This window comes from Telopea speciosissima, chromosome 8 (assembly GCF_018873765.1).
Source record: "Telopea speciosissima isolate NSW1024214 ecotype Mountain lineage chromosome 8, Tspe_v1, whole genome shotgun sequence".
Taxonomy (NCBI): domain Eukaryota; kingdom Viridiplantae; phylum Streptophyta; class Magnoliopsida; order Proteales; family Proteaceae; genus Telopea; species Telopea speciosissima.
The window spans coordinates 63,819,566-63,840,082 of record NC_057923.1 but is presented as its reverse complement, the minus strand read 5'-3'; the positions used below and the strand labels follow the sequence as shown (position 1 = coordinate 63,840,082).

The window sequence follows — 20,517 nt, the reverse complement described above, 5'->3', positions numbered from 1 at the left end:
AAGATTGCCTCTAAGCAGAAAAGTATCAGGGTCGACTGGTTATATTCAGGTCTTCTTCGCCAGGACTCAATCTGGATTGCCCCGGTCTTATTTGATGCCTCTTGGGTCTGACATAAGATCCTTGCTTGCTGCCATCTGGTCCTCCAAGTCATTCGCTCCACTATTGGTGATGGCCTGTCCTCCTACCTGTGGTTGGACCACTGGCACCCCATGGGAATTCTTCTCCACGTGGTCACTCCGAGAATCATTTATGCTTCGGGTCTCAACAGGCTATCCTTAGTGGCTGATATCATCGATCAAGCTGGCTGGGCTCCCCCCCCTCCTCCTCCACCTCCCTCGGTCTCATCTGGAATGAGCTTCCTTCCATTCCCAGAAGGCCTGCGGCAAGAGGTGACTGTGTTACTTGGAAGACCAACAATTCTTGCTCCTTCTGTTCCAAGGCTGTGTGGAATCTCGTCCATCTGAAAGGACCTTCGGTCCCTTGGCGCAAGCTTCTTTAGTTCAAGCATCACATCCCTTGTCACTGCTTCACTGCCTGGAGAATCTTCACCAAAAGCCTCTCGACTCAGGCTTTTCTTCGCACCAGACAAATCTTAGTCTCTCCTGCCTCTGCTGGAACAATACTGAAGACTTGGATCGTCTTTTCTTTGAGTGCCCTACTACTGCTGCCATTTGGAAAGGAATCCTGTCCAAGTGCTGGCCTGCTCGCAGAAGAATTCTCCCTTTCTCAAGGGAATGGATCTGGATTGATATGACCTTTGTTGGGCCCTCTATTTGTGACTCAGTCGGCAAAATGGCTTTTTGTGCAACTCTCAACCACATTTGGATGGAGCGCAATATCAGGAAATGGACCTCTAATTCTCGCTCATATCAAAAGATTTGGGATTCCATTTCCTTTGAAATTAAAGCAAAGTTATCGCTAGCTCCTTCCTCTTGTTTCGACACCCCAAGGAACAGGCTCATTGTTGATTCCTGGGGCCTCTCTAATGTTTCTTTTGCTGCTTCTGTTGGGCTTTAGCTAAGTTTGGGCCTGGCTTTTTATTTTTTCTTCTCCCCCTCGGGGCCCCTTGTTTTCCTCTTCTCTTTTGGTAATGAAATTTTTATTCACCCATAGAAAAAACTAGAAAAGTGGACGTAGTGATGTGTTTGTTGACCGTCAGGTATGTTTTTGTTAGAGTTGTTAGTATATCTTGTGGGGGTAGTTCTGTCATTGTCATATTATAAGACATGACCAAGTTGTATTTTTCTTGTTCTTATTTTATTTCCCTTTACCTCCCTAGGGAGGCCTGTGTAATTTATAAGAAATTATTAATGAAGTAATATGTGTGTTGAGAATCACTCAACACACACAATCGATTCTCTCATTCCCTTCTCTTCTTCTTCTCTTCTCTTCTCTTCTCTTCTCTTCTCTTCTCTTCTATCCTTCTTCTTCTTGCTGTAAATCTCATCTCTCTTACTAGATTCGATCCATCTTTAAGTTCCAACTTGGTATCAGAGCTGAGCAATCTGGTTTGAGAGTCGACTAAGCTTTGCTGTCTTGCTCTTCACCTCTCTTTGGAACCCTAAGAGGACAAAGGGGTTCCATTAGAGGCTGTACTATGTGAAGTATACACATACTACACTATTTGGTGGTTCATTCTTCAAACCCACACACCATGGATGAAGTTTAGTGGTGTTGTTGAAGATTGAAGCTCTACGACCACCATGTTTTTCCGCCACGAAGGAGTGTTTCTCTCATTTCTCCCTCATCTTCTCATTTTTTGGGAAGAGGTTTGCTGCTGCTGGGATCGCCTAGGGGTATCCTTTTGAACCCCCACCACTCGGTTGAAGAAAGAGCCTGCTTGAGGAGCATAGCACCAAACCGTGACACTTTCAAGGTACCGTCGCTTTTTTTTGTCTCCGGCCTTTTTTTTTTTTTTAGCTCGATGATCGTGGATGTGTTTTGGTGTATCCGAATGGAGTTGTTTGTTCTTTTTACACTGTTGTTGCTATGGGTCAAGGTTATTGGGTATTAGAGCAGTTTGATTGATGTTATACAAGCCTTTACCGCCTATACACTTGCTGTTTTTTGGTATTGGTTCTCTGTTTGGTTGCTTTGGCTGTTGGGGACTTGGTTGCTGGTCTGCCTACTTTGTTTGGGTTGAGGGTACTCCCCATTTGAGCAGCCCACTATTGTTTGTAGGAGTGTCTGCCCATGATGTCTACTGTGTCTGGACAAGATTCTGAGGTCAGTGGACCAACTACACCTGGCAGCCTAAGTAGTGGTTTTCCAACCACGGCTTCCTTTGATAACCCCAACACTCAAATCTCTATTGTGAAGTTGGACAATACCAACTACTTGGATTGGTCTCAGTCTGTGAAGTTATCCCTACGCAGTAGGGGAAAGTTGGGTTACATTACTAGGTCTATCACAACTCCTGCTACAACTGATCCAGGCTATCTCAAGTGGAGACTGAGAACTCCACTGTTATGACTTGGCTTATATTCTCTATGAAACCTGAGATAGGTAGGAGGTTTATGAGCAAGGAGACTGCGAAATATGTTTGGGATAGTGTCTCCAAAGTTTTTGATAGAGTTGGAGATGCAACAAAGGTGTATCAAATTCTCCAAAAAATCATCCATATGAAACAGGGTGATAGGAGTATCTCTGAGTACTACAACTCTGTTATTAGCTTGTGGGAGGAATATGATCATTATAACAACCTCCAGTTGTCCAACTCTGATGATCAGGCAAAGGTCTACAGGAGTCAAGAAAAGGAAAGGATCCTTATTTTGCTTGGAGGTCTTAACCCAGAGTATGAGCCTCTTTGCCTGCAAATCTTAGGAAGATATCCCTTTCCATCTCTGGATGAAGTGTGCAGCTACTTGCAAAGTGAGGAAACCAGGAGAACCACTATGGATATTGCACCATCAACAGAGAGATCTGCTCTTGTTTCCGGTTCCCACAGACCGGAAAAGTGGGGGAAAGGCAGGGCTACCTCGTGGAGATCACCGTGAGAGATACAAGTGTGATCATTGTGGAAAACTTGGACACACCAAGGACAGGTGTTGGGATCTTTATGGACAGCCCCTTGGTATGCGTGGTAGTTCATCCAGTGCTCGGGGAGGAAAGCGAGGGGGAGCTAGGGCTCACTCCGTGATATCTGAGTCTGAGTCACCTGGACCCCAGCCGGCCTCTGATTCCCTCTCACAGGATGATGTTGCAGCCCTCCGTCGCCTGATGTCTCACCTTGGAGCGTCTGCTACTGGTTCTCCCTCTGAAGGGTCTTCTACTTCTGCCTCAGTTCTGCAGGTCTCATCTGCCCCTCCTACTGCACCCACCTAGATTATTGACTCTGGAGCCTCTGATCACATGACTGGTATGTCACAGTATTATGATTCCTACTCCATTTGCTCTGGCTGGGACAAGGTAAGGGTTGCTGATGGTTCCCTTTCTTCTGTCTCTGGTAAGGGTAATGTGCGAGTCACTCCTTCTATTTCCCTCGAGTCTATCCTTCATCTTCCTGATTTTGCTATTAACCTATTATCAGTGAGTCACCTAACCAAATCCTTACATTGTTGTGTCACTTTCTTTCCTTCTTATTTTGTGTCTTTCGGGATTTGGAGACAAAGAGGGTTATTGCGTGGGCGAGAAAGGAGGGCTCTATCTTCTTGAACCACGGTTACTTCGCCCAATCATCACTGACTTATGTTTGTGGTCGGAGTGACCATAGTACTTTGGAGTCTGTAATGCTTTGGCATCAGCGTTTGGGTCATCCCTCTTTTGTTGTTATGAGGAGACAGTTACCCCACTTGTTTACTTCTTTTCCTTCATCTTATGTTTTTCAGTGTGAATCTTGTCTTTTTGCTAAACATTGTCGCACATCTTATTCTTATCGTGGTAATAGATCTACTGCACCTTTTTCTCTTGTTCATACTGATGTTTGGGGACCTTCTCCCACTACTTCTTTATTTGGATTTCGTTACTTTGTTTCATTTGTGGATGACTATTCTCGGTCTACTTGGACTGTTTTGTTGAAACAAAAGAGTGATGTTTGTGATGCTTTTAAGGATTTTTATCATCTTATTAGTACTCAGTTTGGTACCCGCATTCAAATTGTTAGGTCTGATAAGGGGGGGTGAGTACATGTATAGGGGGCTCCAACAGTTCTTTACTGATAATGGCATCCTCTATCAACTGGCTTGTGTTGATACCCCACAACAAAATGGGGTGGCTGAGTGCAAAAATCGCCATTTACTGGAAATCACTAGGGGTCTTCTCTTTGGTATGTATGTGCCTAAGACCTTCTGGTCTGATGCACTTCTTACCGCTGCATTTCTTATTAACCGGATGCCAACTCCACTCCTTGGCTCCAAATCTCCCCTAGCTCTTCTTTCTCCTCAATCCTCAGCTTTCTCCTTGCCTTCGAGAGTCTTTGGTTGTGTTTGCTATGTTCATGTCAACAAATCAGCCCGTACCAAGCTTGACCCCAAAGCTCTCAAGTGCATCTTCTTGGGCTACTCTGATTCAACCAAAGGGTATAAGTGCTACCATCCTCCTTCCCGAAGGCGACTTCTCTCCAAAGATGTCACCTTCTTTAAATCTATCCCTTACTTTTCTTCCCCTCAACATTCTGTTCAGGGGGAGAGTACTAGCAGTGAACAGAATACTGATGCCATTCCCTTTTTATCTCCCTTGCCTACCTCCACTTCCCCATTCCTATTTGATATTGGAAAGTACAAAGAAGTGGATGTTGTTGATGATGCTGGTGCTGATGGTGTTGTTGATATTGATGCTAGTAGTGGTGGTGATGCGAGCAGGAAAAAAGAATACAAGGGAATAAGATTCAAAGAAGATGGTGTATTCACAAGAGGTGAATGCTTGTTGAAGGAAAAAGGGAAGCAACCATGGTATAAGCAACCCTGCCGAAACCCCTCTTTGGATCCACATCCTCAGTCTCATCCTCCTCAGTCAGGTAATTCCTCTCCTTCTGAATTAGACCTTCCCATTGCTATGAGAAAGGGGAAGAGAGCCTGTACTAACCTCATAGCCCAGTTTGTTTCCTATGACTCCATTTCTCCTATAGGTATTGTTTTTTCCACTGCCCTTGAGTCTTCTTCTATTCCCAAAAATGTCACAGAGGCCTTATCTGATCCAAAATGGATGCAAGCAATGACTGAGGAAATGGTGGCTCTAGAGAAGAACAATACTTGGACACTAGTTGATCTTCCCAGGGGGAGAACTTAAGTGGGATGCAGATGGGTTTATACAGTCAAATATAGATCCGATGGTACAGTGGAAAGGTACAAAGCTAGACTGGTTGCAAAAGGGTATAGTCAGGTGTATGACATTGATTACCAGGAGACTTTTGCCCCTGTAGCCAAGCATAACTCAATCAGGGTTCTTCTTTCGGTGGTAGCCAATAAAGATTGGCCAATGTACCAATTAGATGTGAAGAATGCATTTCTTCATGGAGATTTAGCAGAGGAAGTGTACATGCAACCTCCACCTGGTTTTAAGTGTCCCTCAGCTGAAGGGAAAGTGTGTCTCTTGAAGAAGGTTCTCTATGGCCTCAAGCATTCTCCTAAGGCCTGGTTTGAGAGATTTAGACAAGCCCTCTTGAAGAATGGATATTATCAGAGTCAAGCTGACCACACCTTGTTTATCAGGAGAGGTAATGGTACAGTTACAGCCCTCATTGTCTATGTTGATGACATTGTAGTGACTGGGAATGATGTTGCTGAGATAAACAGATTGAAGTCTTATATGGCTAGACAGTTTGAGATCAAAGACCTTAGACTCTTGAAATACTTCTTGGGTATTGAAGTATCTAGATCAAGGAAAGGAATCAACATTTGCCAAAAGAAATTTGTCTTGGATCTTCTGAAGGAGACAGGGATGATGGGGTGCAAACCAGCCACTTCCCCCATTGATCCGAATCATAAACTTGGTGATGAATGTGGTTCTTCTCTTATAGATGCAAGTAAGTACCAAAGGTTAGTTGGGAAACTAATCTATCTCTCCTTGACTCGACTAGACATCTCCTATGCAGTTGGTGTGGTGAGTCAGTTCATGCATGCTCTTAGAAGTGGACATCTGGATGCCGTGTATCGCATCATTAGATACTTGAAATCCTGTCCAGGAAAAGATCTTCTATTTTCCAGGCATGACCATTTGCAGATTGAAGGCTACACAGATGCTGATTGGGCTGGTTCAATCTCTGACAGGAGATCTACTTCTGGGTATTGTACCTTTATGGGTGGTAATCTAGTTACCTGGAGGAGCAAGAAGCAACCAGTTGTAGCTAGATCCAGTGCAGAAGCCGAGTTTAGGGCCATGGCCCATGGAGTATGTGAGCTTATATGGTTGAAAAGGCTTCTTCAAGACTTGAGCTTTGAAACTGAAGGGCCAATGAGACTTTATTGTGACAACAAAGCTGCCATAAGCATTGCCCATAATCCGGTTCAACATGATCGAACCAAGCATATTGAGGTTGATCGTCACTTCATCAAAGAGAAGCTAGATTCTGGGTGCATTTGTACTCCCTTTGTGAAGACAGGTGATCAAGTAGCAGATATCTTCACCAAGGGTCTCACTCCTAGTCTATTTAGTGCCCTATTGTGCAAGCTGGGAATGTATGACATTTATTCTCCAGCTTGAGGGGGAGTGTTAGAGTTGTTAGTATATCTTGTGGGGGTAGTTCAGTCATTGTCATATTATAAGACATGACCAAGTTGTATTTTTCTTGTTCTTATTTTATTTCCCTTTACCTCCCTAGGGAGGCCTGTGTAATTTAGAAGAGATTATTAATGAAGTAATATGTGTGTTGAGAATCGCTCAACACACACAATCAATTCTCTTGTTCCCTTCTCTTCTTCTTCTTCTTCTTGCTGTAAATCTCATCTCTCTTACTAGATTCGATCCATCTTTAAGTTCCAACTGTTTTTAGGTAGAATATCAAATGGACTTTCTCTTATTTTACTTCAAACTCTCAAAGAAATTTTGATTGAACAAGTTAACACAGGTTATAAAGTCAAAGCTAAAACTTGAGTATATATAAGTATGTAGAAAGCGAAATATATCATCTGTTTTGAAGAGGAGAGCATTTGGGAATTCTCTAAATTCAGATCTCATGACACTCTAAATGCCACGATTTTTGTCCATTCTGTTGCCATATCTGACTTGCAAGATTTTTTTTTTACAGTTTCGTAGTTGGTGGTTCAGCCTGAAGAAAATTTGTTGGACTAAAATTTTTTATATACCATATACCTGATTTGCAGATAAAGGCCAGATTGGTAATGCATATATTGTTATTGGTGGATCCACTGATGGAAGTTTTACCTACTGGGATCTGACTGGTAGTGTTGAGGGTTTTATGCAACTGATATCAAAGCTTCAACCTGAAAAGTTGATTGATTGTCAGAAACGGCCACGAACAGGAAGAGGAAGCCAAGGGGGCCGATGGTGGAGATTAATAAGTAATCTGTCCTCAAAAACAGATACCAGAAGTACAAGTGGTACAGTTGATACCCGGGAGGGTATTAGTGGCCATATTTCTGATTCTGAAGCAAGTGGAGCTTCGTCAAAAATAAATAATATGGTAAACAGTGCAGCTGCTTGTTCCCGATCTATAGATACTGCGACCTGCCTCGAGTCAGACATGCTTGCAGATAACTCCTCATCTGAAATTTGTGAAGTACAGGCCATGGATGTTATGAAACATGTTCACCAATCAGGTGTCAATTGTCTTCATGTTTCAAGGGGTAGGGATGGCCAAAATGATCAATCTGGTTCTTTTTACTACCTTGTAAGTGGGGGGGATGACCAATCAATCCACTGTCTCGCATTTGATGTAGCACCAGAACTAATGAACCATGTTTCTGAGAATGAGAACTCCTCTGATGTGGCAAACCATATCCCTGAACTGGGCAATATGAAGTTTTCTCTTTGTGGTGGGAGCAATATATGTAGGATCAAAATTCTTTATCATGAGAGAATTGCCTCGGCTCACAGCTCTGCTGTGAAAGGTAAAATAAAAACAACTCTTGATTGAATTATAACATAATTGTTTCATTTACAAGTTCTTTTAGATGTTGATTAGTTATGTAATATTGGTCCCTGTTCATTTTTGTGCTGGAATGCTGAATTGCTTGAGGGTAGGCAGTGTTTCGTTCAACCCTCTTTTTGTCATTTTTTATTCAACTTCTATTGTTGTCTCCATGGATGCACATTTATGTGGTGAAAGACGTGTTTGTTTGTTTATGCATATTAAATACCTTCCATCATTTTCTCCTCTTGTTTTGTTGATCCGACCAGATGTTCACTTGTAGGGATTTAGTGTTATACGAATATGTAAATGTGCCTATTATTTTTTTGAATTCTGTTGATTAATAACATAGTTTTTAGAATTGGACCAAACCGGCTGTCAAACTGGGCAAAACCGGAACCGCCTTATTTTTTTGTTTGCATTTTTTTCCTTCCTGGTTTTGGCTGGTTTCTCCTCAAGACCGATAAAAAACCAGAAATGGGAATCAGGGCCAGCCCTTTTCAGTTGACCTCGACCCAGTTTTAAAAACTACGATTAATAGAGAAACATACTCCTTTTTGAAATCGAAATATGGGCGTACCCAGTGCACGAGGCTCCTGCCACTGCGGGGCCTGGGGAGGGTCATAATGTACGACATAATAATAAAATTATTATTCCTTGTGGCAATCACAGAAATTTATTTAATGAGAGAGCAGGTAAAACAGACGCAGCATAAGACCCAGAGAAGAAAACCCAAAAGAACAGGAAAAGAAACTAGGGTAAAGCACCACAAAGGCATACTCCAGCCCCCCTGCCATGGAAAACCAAGATGACAATGCAAGAAATGCCAGAATGTTTTCTGAATCTTCTTGAGATTTTCCCAATGATGGTGCAAGAAAAATCAAAATATGTTTATATTTAATTATGCTGATGTGTTGATCGCAGATGTTTTACCATTGTTTTTGTTATGAAGGTGTTTGGACCGATGGGATTTGGGTATTCTCTACTGGACTTGATCAGCGGGTCAGGTGCTGGCATCTTGAAGAACATGGTAAACTTAAGGAGTGTGCTTCTCTGATTATTAGTGTACCAGAACCAGAGACACTGGATGCTAGGGCCTGTGGAAGGTGAGCTGACAAATCTAACAGTTTTAATCCTTTATAATCAATGAAAGTAACAGAACTATCTAGACCGGATTGTGATCCTCTACGGCGCCCTGCCCGTAGAAGATCTGTATTGATCTAGACCACTATGATGAAGATCTTGTTAATTTTTGTTTCTCTCATCTTCGCTGATTTCAGAAATCAGTATCAAATTGTGGTAGCTGGAAGGGGTATGCAAACGATTGTGTTCTCTACGTGCCATGATATGGAAGATAAAGTGAACTTTTCCTGCCATATTATACTTGGTACAAGTAATGCATAAGATGTACATGGATAAATTTTCTTGTATTATTTGATTTCTTAGGTAATCTTGAAGGGGAAATGTAGGGTACTTGCTGGTAGTTTTACCAGTAGCCATTCTGATGCAGAACATACATGTGCAGATAGAATCACAACTTAGCTGGTTGTGCAAATGAAATTTCTGACCTAAAATGGTGCATTGCAATGTGAGTGCAATTATTTATGCAGCCATATGCATTTGGTGCTTGGTGCAAGTATTTTGAAATACAATATAACATAGATTCACTTTTTACAGGTGATTCTGAGTGAAATCAGCTATCATGTAGTGAGGTCCATTGGATGGTTAATGGCCCACCTCTCTAAGGTGGATCTCTGTCAATAATCAGCCAATTTGAAGATCTATTTAATGACTGTCAAATTTCCAATCTAAAACAATCTCAATCTAGGAAGTGTTATATAGAAGCAGAAACGGGTCTGTCTTTGGAGGTAGGGATGGAATCAGCTTCTGATCTCTGGAGGCTTGGTGCTTGCATACTAAGGGAGAATTCAATCCACCATTATCCTCAGTCTGGAGTTACTGATGAGTGATGAAAGATTCCTCAGCATTGAAAAATGTAGTGTTATGCATCCATCCGATTCAGTTGGTGCCTTGCAGAGGCAGGTAATGAATGATGGGTCAGCCCCTTATTTTGGCTCACGGATTAGAGATTGGCCTCTAGGCAATGCTGCTGGAGTTACATCTTGATTAAACATATGGTGAATTCTAAGGTTGTCCCATTTCTTAAGGCTTGAAATATGGTTCCACTGTACGAATGACAAAATCTTACTATTCAATGTCATGGAGCCGATGAAATAAGGTACAGTTGTTGACTAGTTCCAAGAACAGGATCACCTCCTGCCTCCTAGTGGTGATCATCAGTGAGCTTTGAAGGGTTGAAACTGCTACTTTATTTGTATTACCAGGTTCTTCGAGTCCTGCACTCAGAAGATTGAGGACCAGCCTTGAACCATATGCTTCCAATAAAGGTGTTATGTGGGTCAGGTGCAGTTGGTTCTGGCCGGTCTCTGTTTTAAAAATTTGGGGGGCGGGGGGAGGGGACTCTTTTTTTTTTTCAAATGAGAAAAACTATAAGGTACTTACCAAAATAGCCAAGTTTCAACATCTTTAAACATATAGATTCAAAACATTTCATCAGTTGAGATATATTATACAAGATAGGGCAAGAGAATGCAGCCTGGGCCTCTAGAGCCTGCGTGCGTGCATTGGCCAATGGGATTACATGCAAGCATTGACCTGGGTGGGATATCCACCTGTCCATGGGGGTAGGGTGGTTCTATGTTTAGGTGCAGGAACCATGCTGGCCATGCGATCAAGTACTCTTTTTCCCAATTCCTGTCCTTAACATTCTCTTGCATAAGCCAATCTAAGGCTTCTTGACAGACACACACAGTGTTCCCCAAGAGCACATCGGATGGTGAATGGTGAGTGATCGATGCTTTTATTTGGAAACCAGGGCCAGGGGTGTCAAATTCCAATCCAAACTAGTCATAACGACCGAAGAAAAACAATCGCAACAGCCAAATCAAACTGAACTAAATGCTTAATGTTTCGATTTGAGTTTTTTTTTTTTGGTAAAAGATTTGAGTAATTGAATGTTTTAGAAATGGATAGAACTCAAACCGAAAAATGGAACACTGATAGTTTGCATTATTTATTTTGGGGAAAATATAAGCATATACAGCCATAGTGCAGATTCCAATATACACCCTCACTTAATGAGCTATGGGATCCACATTGTCAGTCTGTCTCCTATTCTGACCAATGTGGACTGCATTTGAATGATACTATTCTCTATATTTTCATTGGTGAGGGGTGAGGTGGGTGGATTCCTTGGAGTTCACATCTGACCCCTTCATGGGGCGTGGATCCCACACCCTAGAGGTGGGTCCCCATGTGGGTAGGTGGTCCAGATTCTTTAAAAAATGGGAGAGAACTTCCTACCTACAAGGACAGGAATCCGGATCACCTATCCACATGGGGACGGGTGGAGACACATTTGACCCCTCCATGGGGCGTGGGTCCCATATCCTAGAGGCAGGTCCCACACTCTCATGGAGGGTTCAGATCTCCCACGCCTCCATGGAGGATTCAGATCTGTCCCTACCCATCCCCATGTGGATAGCAGATTTGAACTCTTTTTTAAATAGGTATATGTGGAAAACAAAACCGGACTGATAACAATCCGATAATGGACCAATAGTGCTTGCTAAGTCAACCCGATTAAAGCCCAAAACTGAACCGGGCAGAAATCAAAACCAACAAAAACGGAATTTTGCCTCAATATTTCTATTTCGATTTCGATTTTGGTAACCAACCATTTGACACCCTTACAAGACTCACTGTAGGATCCCTCTAATGCATTACTTTTGATGCCCTTAAGAAGCGTTAGTTGCTTAAAAAATCTTTTAAGAATAAAACAACGAATAATTAAAAGAATTTTTTAAAAATAAAACAACGAATAATCAAAAGAATTTTTTAAGAATAAAACAACGAACAATCAAAAGAAGATTACATATTCTAAATACACTTAAATATACTTATTGAGGCATTATTCAGAGAACCCCACTTCTTATACCTAACGCTCCTAGCGTCATCTATCACTAATGTCTGTACAAACTAATGTGTGTTATTGGTTTCTTTCCAACTAAACCAAACGTGTCACTTGACTCATGGGAGTAATGGACTCCATAAACCTCCATTCCATTCCATGCACGTCACTCTGGTAAGTGGAGGGGGTTGGTGAGACGTGAGAGACTCATAGATCTTTCCCCCACCAAATTAATTTGTATTAGATTCATTAAAGTATTTAATTAGGATATTTTCTTATTGACACTCGTCACTCGTCAGTGTTAAATAATTTATAATTTTAATTTTTTTGTCCTTTCAATATGATACATAATTTTTTTTCTCAATGAAGGTAATAGTGTCATTTTAAGTACCCAAAAAATTTCTATGATATGTACTTTCAACTTACTTTTGAAAATCCTTTTGTATCCCTGTCTTAAAAATCTTTGGCAATTAAAAAAGAACATGTATCCTTATAAGTGTGGTGCACTACCTAGTGTACCTACTTAAGAATTCAATCGTCCACCTAAAATTTGAGAGGATAAAAAGATGCCAGTACCTATGTTTTTACGGTTGAGTTCGTAAGTGTGCCAGTAACATTCACACTGCCGGCCCTTTGGTTTGGCCGTCGTGGGGTTTTGAAACCCTAAAATGGGTTTACAGTTTGAGGTTTTGGGGAAATTGGGAAAGATGAGGATATTTTGGTCAATTAAAATATAATTATAACGTTTAACGTCTACAATTAACAGAGTGGGTGTTCTTGTTACTTAATTTGGAAAGCAAGGGAGGTACGTGGAATTTCCCAAAACTGATGGAAGAAAGTGTGCATAAGTCTATATATGTTTATCATGTTCATGTACGTATGTATATGTTAGCAAAATTGAATTATTATGGTAGCCATTTTTTTATATTTTTTCCAGGGAAAGGGTGAATATTGCCTCGTGAGATTTAGTTCTTGTGGCTTGCATGATGCAACTAATTGATTTGACCATTATTTATTTGGTAATATTTTGGATATATATTAGTTAGGTAGAAGATTCCCGTGACACTAGAGTAGGAAATCACATATCAATGAAAGAGTGGGAGATGTATTGGTTTAGTAGGGGGATCACATATTTCAGGAGAAGAGAGTATGTCAGTGTGGAGCCTCACGGTTCATTATATAAGAAGGTGTGAAAAAAAAATCTCCACTCCGGCATCATGGGGATCTTCTATCCATATTAGTTAGGAGAGTTTTTTTTTTTTTTTTTTTGGGGTGGTGGGTGGGAGAGGAGGGAGTAAATATTAGGAGAGTTTTTCTTGAGTTGGAAGAAACTATTCCTCTCTTAATGATGTTTATCTCACTACCATAATAATTAACGACTCACGATCAAGGAATTCGCTTTCCCAATGACTGAAGGGAAACTGAGTCCTATAACTTATAAGGGTGGTTCTTGTTGTCGTCTGAATGGTGACCTTAGAAGTTATAATATTCTTTTGATTACCAATTGTTAAATTCTCAAAAAGTTCTTGAAGTCAGAGGCAAAAATAGATTCTTACATTAGAGACTAGAGTACCACACTTCTTTTACATCAGATCACTGATTTTCTTCGATGTCCATCCAATTCTCCTTGCCCTAGCTTCACCTAAAGTACTTGTTGTATATGAATACTATAGGATTAAATATCTCCTTTCATATTGAGGGAGATTCTTTTTATATGGCGATAACCTTTAAACTAGCTAGGCATGCTCAAGGTAAGAACTTTGTCAATGTATCATTTTTTTAGTTTAATATATATTTTTTTGTCAAAATAAAATAAAATTCTTACATTGTGCTACTATCTTGTCTTGCACGTTTTTTTACTTATATGAAATGATCAGATCTAAATTTTTATTAAAAACATGTGTGGTTACTAAAAGACAAAAAAAGTGGTCATAATTTGGCTGCGACAAGATTTTCCTTTTTAAAAATTATGGGACTTTTCTTTTTTGAACAAGGGGAAAAGGTTTCTCGCTGTGGGGGTAAGGGGGAGGGAGCATGGCCCCTGCACCCAAACATAAGAGGGTAAATCACTTTCATGAAAGGTGGAAATGTCATCTTGTTGAAGTTTTCGTGTGCTCTTCCATTAATTGTCATATGTGCCGGGGCCATGTTCCCTCCATTAAGAACTCTTCTGTTTTGACTAAATTATAAAGGCCTCTATGCTAGCATGGAGTCAATGGGGGCTTATGTGGAAGCATCAATAGGGTTGGGATTTTTTGTCCCCATGGATAGTGATTTCGTGCCCCCCTCTATGGGTGACACAGGGGCTACATTGCCTTTCAGGATACTTTTTCCCTATTATAAATTACACATAGGGTCCTTTAAGCTAAGGATGTTTATGATTTGGGTCCCTCCATCAAGGAGAGATTTTAGTCTCAAATCAATATTAACAATCACATGACCATTAAATAAAAATCATATCTTGACTGTGATCTCTCTACTGAAGTTGAGTTGGTATATGCACAAGTTTCTCTTTGTGAGACTTAGTTATAAGGGATCAAATTAAAGAACTTGATTATGCAAGCCACCAGAGACATTGATGTTCATTCTTCTATTATAAAAACTTGGAACTGGGCCGGGCAGGGAACTGGAGAGAATAAAAATCTTATCAACGGATGATTTTGTTTTAAATTTTAATAAGATTTTTAATTTTTGAAAAAATTTACCCTTATTAAGAACTGTTCCGATCCAATACCAATATTTGAAATCATGGTGTAGGGTGGGGTGTCGGTCAGCAATGTAAAATGACCTTACAGTCCCTAACTTTAATCAAGCCTATTATAACAATCATAAAGACAAAAGGGAATTATGAAATCTCATGTAACAAAAACGTTTACATAAAGCAAAATCCATGAACAATTGCTTGGGATAAGAAAAAAACAAAGAAGAGTGGGTTGGTCACCAAACCTGACCTTGATGGATCACTCCATAGTCCATTCCGACCCATCTACCATCTATTATTTGAGGTTGACCCACCCCTACCCCAACAACACTTTATTAATGCCATGGGGGGTTTTGACACCCATTACTGCTGCCATGTTCTTGTCCTGTGGTCCCATTAAAATGGTGTCGGATGTAATCTAATTATTATAATAATTCTGTTCAAAAATCATAAAATTCTAAATCTTTCTCTTTCTTCGAGTTTCAAGTTTTTGTTTAAACATTATTTAAAAGAGAAAGAGATTAAGTTTTCCTTCACCCATGGCGAGGGAAGAATTCTTTCGTCTCCACAACCAGCGCGTGAGAGTTTGTGATAGGACCTTCCCATCACATGGTGACAAAAAAATAGCTGGTCAAGGGATTTTTTCTCCCCCACTGTTGAAGGGAACTATCACCGTAGAAAAAATGTTTGGCTCAAAATTCAGCCCAATGGTTGGTGTTTGCTTGAATGTCATGTATAGTTTTACATAGTCATTAAAGGTTCCAACGTTTCATCCGTCATTTCGTGGTCTTATAAGTCCAGTTAACCTTTTGGGTGTGGCGTGTATAAAACGTTTTAAGAGACAAAAAAGAATTTAGTTTACTAACACGTCTAGGTGCAAATCCAAGCCATTCAGGGCCAGTTTGACTCCTTCACCATAGCTAGCTAACTTGCCATATCTAGCTATGTTTCAACCAGAGATTTAAATCGTGAACAATTGCTTGATCGGTTGGTCGATGGTTTGTCAATTAAAGTGCATGCCCCCAAGAGGTCAAGGAAAAAAAACCATTTTTTTCATATCTCTTGGGTCTGACTATTTCTCGACCGATATGATCATATCATGTTTTAATTCCATGGTTTCGACACATCCTTCCATTATATTATGTTCTTGGAGACCACCCCGTATTTGGAATCAGCACTTGTTAAAACCCTAGAGTTGGACTATATAGATGCCCTCGTTCTACATATTTGGATCATGGGGGTGATCAAAGTATGAAGTAGAGAGTATTCTCATTAGCATTTCTCTTCTTGAAAATTTAACAACTTGAACAAGACAATCAAAAGGAGGGAAAAAGACTGGCACACCATCGAAGTTTGCACATCCCCTCATTCTCTCTCTCTCTCTCTCTCTCTCTAATGCAGATTTTTTTGTATATGAATCGATACTCATCGAAACTCCACTTCCCCTCCAAGCGTATATGATGCCAATATAAAGAGACAGTATATCAATCCCTTCCATTAAAAAGGATTGCAAACAAGTCCATCCTAAGCAATTCATTAGTCCATTCTTTAAAGGGATGACATTTGACCTTGTTGAGATGTTGGGAGTTATAAAGGTATGGTCCCACATCAGTTATCTAGAACCTTATATGTGTGTTATTATATCCTTGACCCATCTCAACCTAATGCCTTAAGGTTTTAGGTTAGATCCCCAAATAATATTCGATGCCCCCAGCCTCCATCAAACCTCATAAATTGATATTCAAACCATTTAGGTTAGATCCTCAAATAATAATATTTGGTGCCCCCGCCCTCATTAAACCTCATAAATTTCTATTTAGACCATTTAGGTGGATCCGGATTTCGTGGCCCTCCACCCCTCATCAAACCTCATAAATTGCTATTGAGACCATTAATTATCTATCCAACCCTTGAGATGGCATATCAGCTAGTCATATGGCAAATAATGAATGAACTATGAGTTTGCGGAGTGATATTTTATCTTACTTATTTTGCGCATGTGCGTCCATGGTGTTTCATGTATCATTTTCTATCACATGCGGTAAATATATGGGTTTCATATGAATGCATTGGTATTTGCCCCAAACAAAAAATTACCAAAAAAATATGAATGCATTGGTGTGATATACAGTTTTCTTCTCCATTTGGTGTGCAATACTTCCTTAGGGAAAGACAACGCACATGCGATGTGCTGCCCCTGTGCCGAAGCCCAAGACACCAGATTACGTAAAATGACCGTTGCACCCCCAAGATTTTCTGCCATTTCATGGGAGTGCGGTGGTCATTTCACATGCCCCTATATCGTAGGGGCAACACACCGCACACACCCAAGTAGCATTCTCTCTTCCATTTCCTTATTATTTATTTTATGGGAAAAAGAATGCTAACTAGGCACGTATGGTGCACAGCTCCTACGTACCACAAGGGTGTGTGAAATGATTGTCGTGCCTCCATGAAAAGATGGAATTTTCTAAAGATGTGGTGATCATTTCATACACCCTTGTGTCAAGGTGCAAGGGCAGCACACCGCATGTCCCTAGATAGTTGCTAGTGTTGGCTTTGCAACTTCCTTCATAATCCATTGGGCACATAAGGTGTGATATGCACTCTTCAGAAAGAATATACCCTTCTTGGACGCCCCCCAAACCTGATAATCAACACTTGGAAAAAGGCTCAACTGGATCTTGGGGAAGAGTGAATGCCATCCATTAACGACTCATGTCCCACATTATTGAACGTCTGAAATATCATTCTCCAGTCCAATCAAAGGGTTAAATCATGTATACAAAGAGATTCTCTCTTCATCATGGATTACCATCTTTTTAGTGGTAGGTCTCATATATGCCGCCGAGTAGGCATTCTTGTTTAGATGTACAATACCATTTCTACCCTTGATGAAGTGATATGGTGTTCATACAAAATCATGTGTGAAAATCCGTGTTTATTTCTTCCTTTATGCTACTCACTCAAAGAAACCTTCTTTTACCAAAAAAAAAAAAAAGAAACCTTCCATTTTTTTTAATAAAATATTCTTATTAGTTAGGTTGGTAACCAAAAAAATATCGAAGACCAATCAAGAAAAAATGGTAACAGCACGCGCGCGTGGTGTCAGCACTCACGAGTCACGAGTCATGACTCATTGGCAGTTGGCTTAGGTAAAGCAGGGTTAACACCTAAAATGATGAGTCAGCCGCGAAGCCGACGACGAATTTAGTGTGGGTTGGTGACTAGCTGGATGACTGGCTTTTGCCAGTAATAAACTTAAAAAACTACCTCTCACCGACTCCGAAATATTCTAGCCGCAGGATAGCCGGTCATCCAACAGTTTATTTTCTGTCGTGTAGCAAAGCACAGCCGTTTGATCTGGATCCCACCGAACAAAGAGAAAAAAAAAAAAAAGGTAGGAATCCAGACGGAACCCTTGCGCTTATAAATACGGAAGTTGAAGGGGGATAGGATTGTGTCTGTCGGTGAACGAAATTGAAACACTCACTGGTAGAGGAGGAGGAGGAGGGGGAGGAGGAGGCGCAGGTTTGCTTTCGGAATCCAGATCTGCAGCAGCAACAGCTCTAGGGCCTTACTCTCTTTCAGTTCTAGTTTCAGGTAGCTTCTCCACTCTTCCTCGTGCTCTTCTTCCCTTCCTTGTAGATTTGATGTGAATAAGTGGTGTTTCCTTCGCGGTTTTATCTCAAATATTGGTTTTCTCTGTGTTTCAATTCAATGCCTTTCCAGCTTCTGTTGCTTCTCTAAGTCACAGGAACGGATCTGGAAGTCCAAGAGGTTTTGTGTTTGAGTTTCTTTTGTTCTCGAGTTTGATTGCAGATCTGAGTATTTATGAGTTTTCCGTGCGTTTTCGTTACGTGATTTGAGTTGTTTAACGAGGTTCAAGCGGTTGTTATTGTTGTTGTCTTCAGTGGGAGTCAACACTGAGTTGTAATTTCTTAAATTTTCTTTGTGGTTTCCAAGATCTGGCATCCGAATTAGTAGTTCTTCGATTAACGCCGCATAATTTCCCCATCTTTGTAGTAAATTATGCCTTCGGAAGTTTTGCTCATATGATCTTGGTACAACAAACAAATTCATTTTCCGGGTTTCCCCCTCTTTATACGGTGTATTAGTCTGGCTGTTTTCTATTCCCCAGTATGCTAGGGGCTTCGTCTTTTTGCCCCCGTTTCTGGAGCAGTAAATCCCAGGGTCAATAAAAAATCTATTTATGTGATTGTTTAACTTGGGGGAAAGTACCAGGAATCTGTGTGCACTAGTTAGGATTTCCGCTTGATATTCAGTATGCATTTTCCAGTTCCACTCCCACAAACATGGGCAATAAATTTCTGCTTACTGAGACTCCTTCATGGACTTACTTTCTTTAAATCATCAACCATTGTTTTGATTGTGCTTCTCCAATCTGGACACTGGAGAGATTAGATTAGTTCATTAGCCTTCTTTATGCTACTCAGTCACTTATGTATATTGATTGATGTATCTAATACGCATGTGTTTCCTGTGCAGCAGCTTGAAACAATGGATACCTTCCTATTCACATCTGAATCTGTGAACGAGGGTCACCCAGACAAGCTGTGCGACCAGATCTCCGATGCGATACTCGATGCTTGCCTTGAACAGGACCCCGAAAGCAAGGTAGCATGCGAGACCTGTTCCAAGACTAACATGGTGATGGTCTTTGGGGAGATCACTACCAAGGCCGACGTAGACTATGAGAAAATTGTGCGCGACACCTGCCGCACGATCGGATTTGTGTCCGACGATGTGGGTCTTGATGCTGACAACTGCAAGGTCCTGGTCAACATTGAGCAGCAGAGCCCTGATATTGCCCAGGGTGTCCACGGACACCTCACCAAGCGCCCTGAGGAGATTGGTGCTGGTGACCAGGGTCACATGTTCGGCTATGCCACCGATGAGACTGAGGAGCTGATGCCCCTTAGTCACGTCCTTGCCACCAAGCTTGGGGCTCGCCTTACTGAAGTTCGCAAGAATGGCACCTGCTCGTGGCTGAGGCCCGACGGAAAGACCCAAGTCACAGTCGAATACCACAATGACAATGGCGCCATGGTCCCCATCCGAGTCCACACTATCCTCATCTCCACCCAGCATGATGAGACCGTCACCAACGATGAGATCGCCGCTGACCTTAAGGAGCATGTCATCAAGCCTGTCGTCCCAGAGAAGTACCTCGACGAGAAGACCATCTTCCACCTTAACCCATCAGGGCGTTTTGTCATTGGTGGCCCTCATGGTGATGCTGGCCTCACGGGAAGGAAGATTATCATCGACACCTATGGTGGCTGGGGAGCCCACGGTGGTGGTGCCTTCTCTGGTAAGGACCCAACCAAGGTGGACAGGAGTGGTGCCTACATCGTCAGGCAGGCTGCCAAGAGCATTGTCGCCAATGGGCTTGCCCGCCGTTGCATTGTCCAGGTCTCCTATGCCATTGGTGTTCCAGAGCCCTTGTCCGTCTTTGTGGACTCATATGGTACCGGAAAGATTCCAGACAAGGAAATCCTAAAGATTGTCAAAGAGACCTTCGATTTCAGGCCTGGGATGATTGCCATTAGCCTGGACCTCAAGAGAGGAGGCAATGGCAGGTTCTTGAAGACAGCCGCCTACGGTCACTTCGGCAGGGATGACCCTGATTTCACATGGGAGGTGGTCAAGCCCCTCAAGTGGGAGAAGGCTTAAAAGCTTAAAATTCGGTAGACGAGTGATCAGACGACCCCTGCCATTTCAGTGATCAGCGCTCGCTTCGTTTACAGTCGGCCTTCAAATAATCTACTTGCCAT

General features: G+C 41.5%; 2 protein-coding genes across 5 annotated transcripts in view; both read left to right on the top strand.

Annotated features, from left to right (window-relative positions):
* Nucleotides 1-9,703, top strand: part of LOC122671907 — a 34,703-nt gene extending 25,000 nt beyond the window's left edge. The window contains exons 18-21 of one of the 4 annotated variants that reach the window (XM_043869385.1): nucleotides 7,261-8,007; nucleotides 8,980-9,133; nucleotides 9,308-9,381; nucleotides 9,474-9,510. In XM_043869385.1, the coding sequence (XP_043725320.1) occupies nucleotides 7,261-8,007; nucleotides 8,980-9,133; nucleotides 9,308-9,381; nucleotides 9,474-9,496 (998 nt within the window). In that variant the 3' untranslated portion in view covers nucleotides 9,497-9,510. Of the gene's footprint in view, nucleotides 1-7,260; nucleotides 8,008-8,936; nucleotides 9,134-9,307 lie in introns of those variants that run through there. The other 3 variants (XM_043869384.1, XM_043869387.1, XM_043869386.1) reach the window with 3 other exon arrangements.
* Nucleotides 9,704-18,229: 8,526 nt separating this feature from the next.
* Nucleotides 18,230-20,517, top strand: LOC122670963 (S-adenosylmethionine synthase 5). The gene is made up of 2 exons (XM_043868020.1): nucleotides 18,230-18,315; nucleotides 19,229-20,517. Exon 2 carries the CDS (start codon nucleotides 19,241-19,243, stop codon nucleotides 20,414-20,416), a length of 1,176 nt encoding a protein of 391 aa, XP_043723955.1. The 5' UTR covers nucleotides 18,230-18,315; nucleotides 19,229-19,240; the 3' UTR covers nucleotides 20,417-20,517.

Bases quoted from the DNA above. Each gene is read 5' to 3' on its own strand.
- LOC122670963 (XM_043868020.1), top strand. From the start codon at position 19,241: ATGGATACCTTCCTATTCACATCTGAATCTGTGAACGAGGGTCACCCA.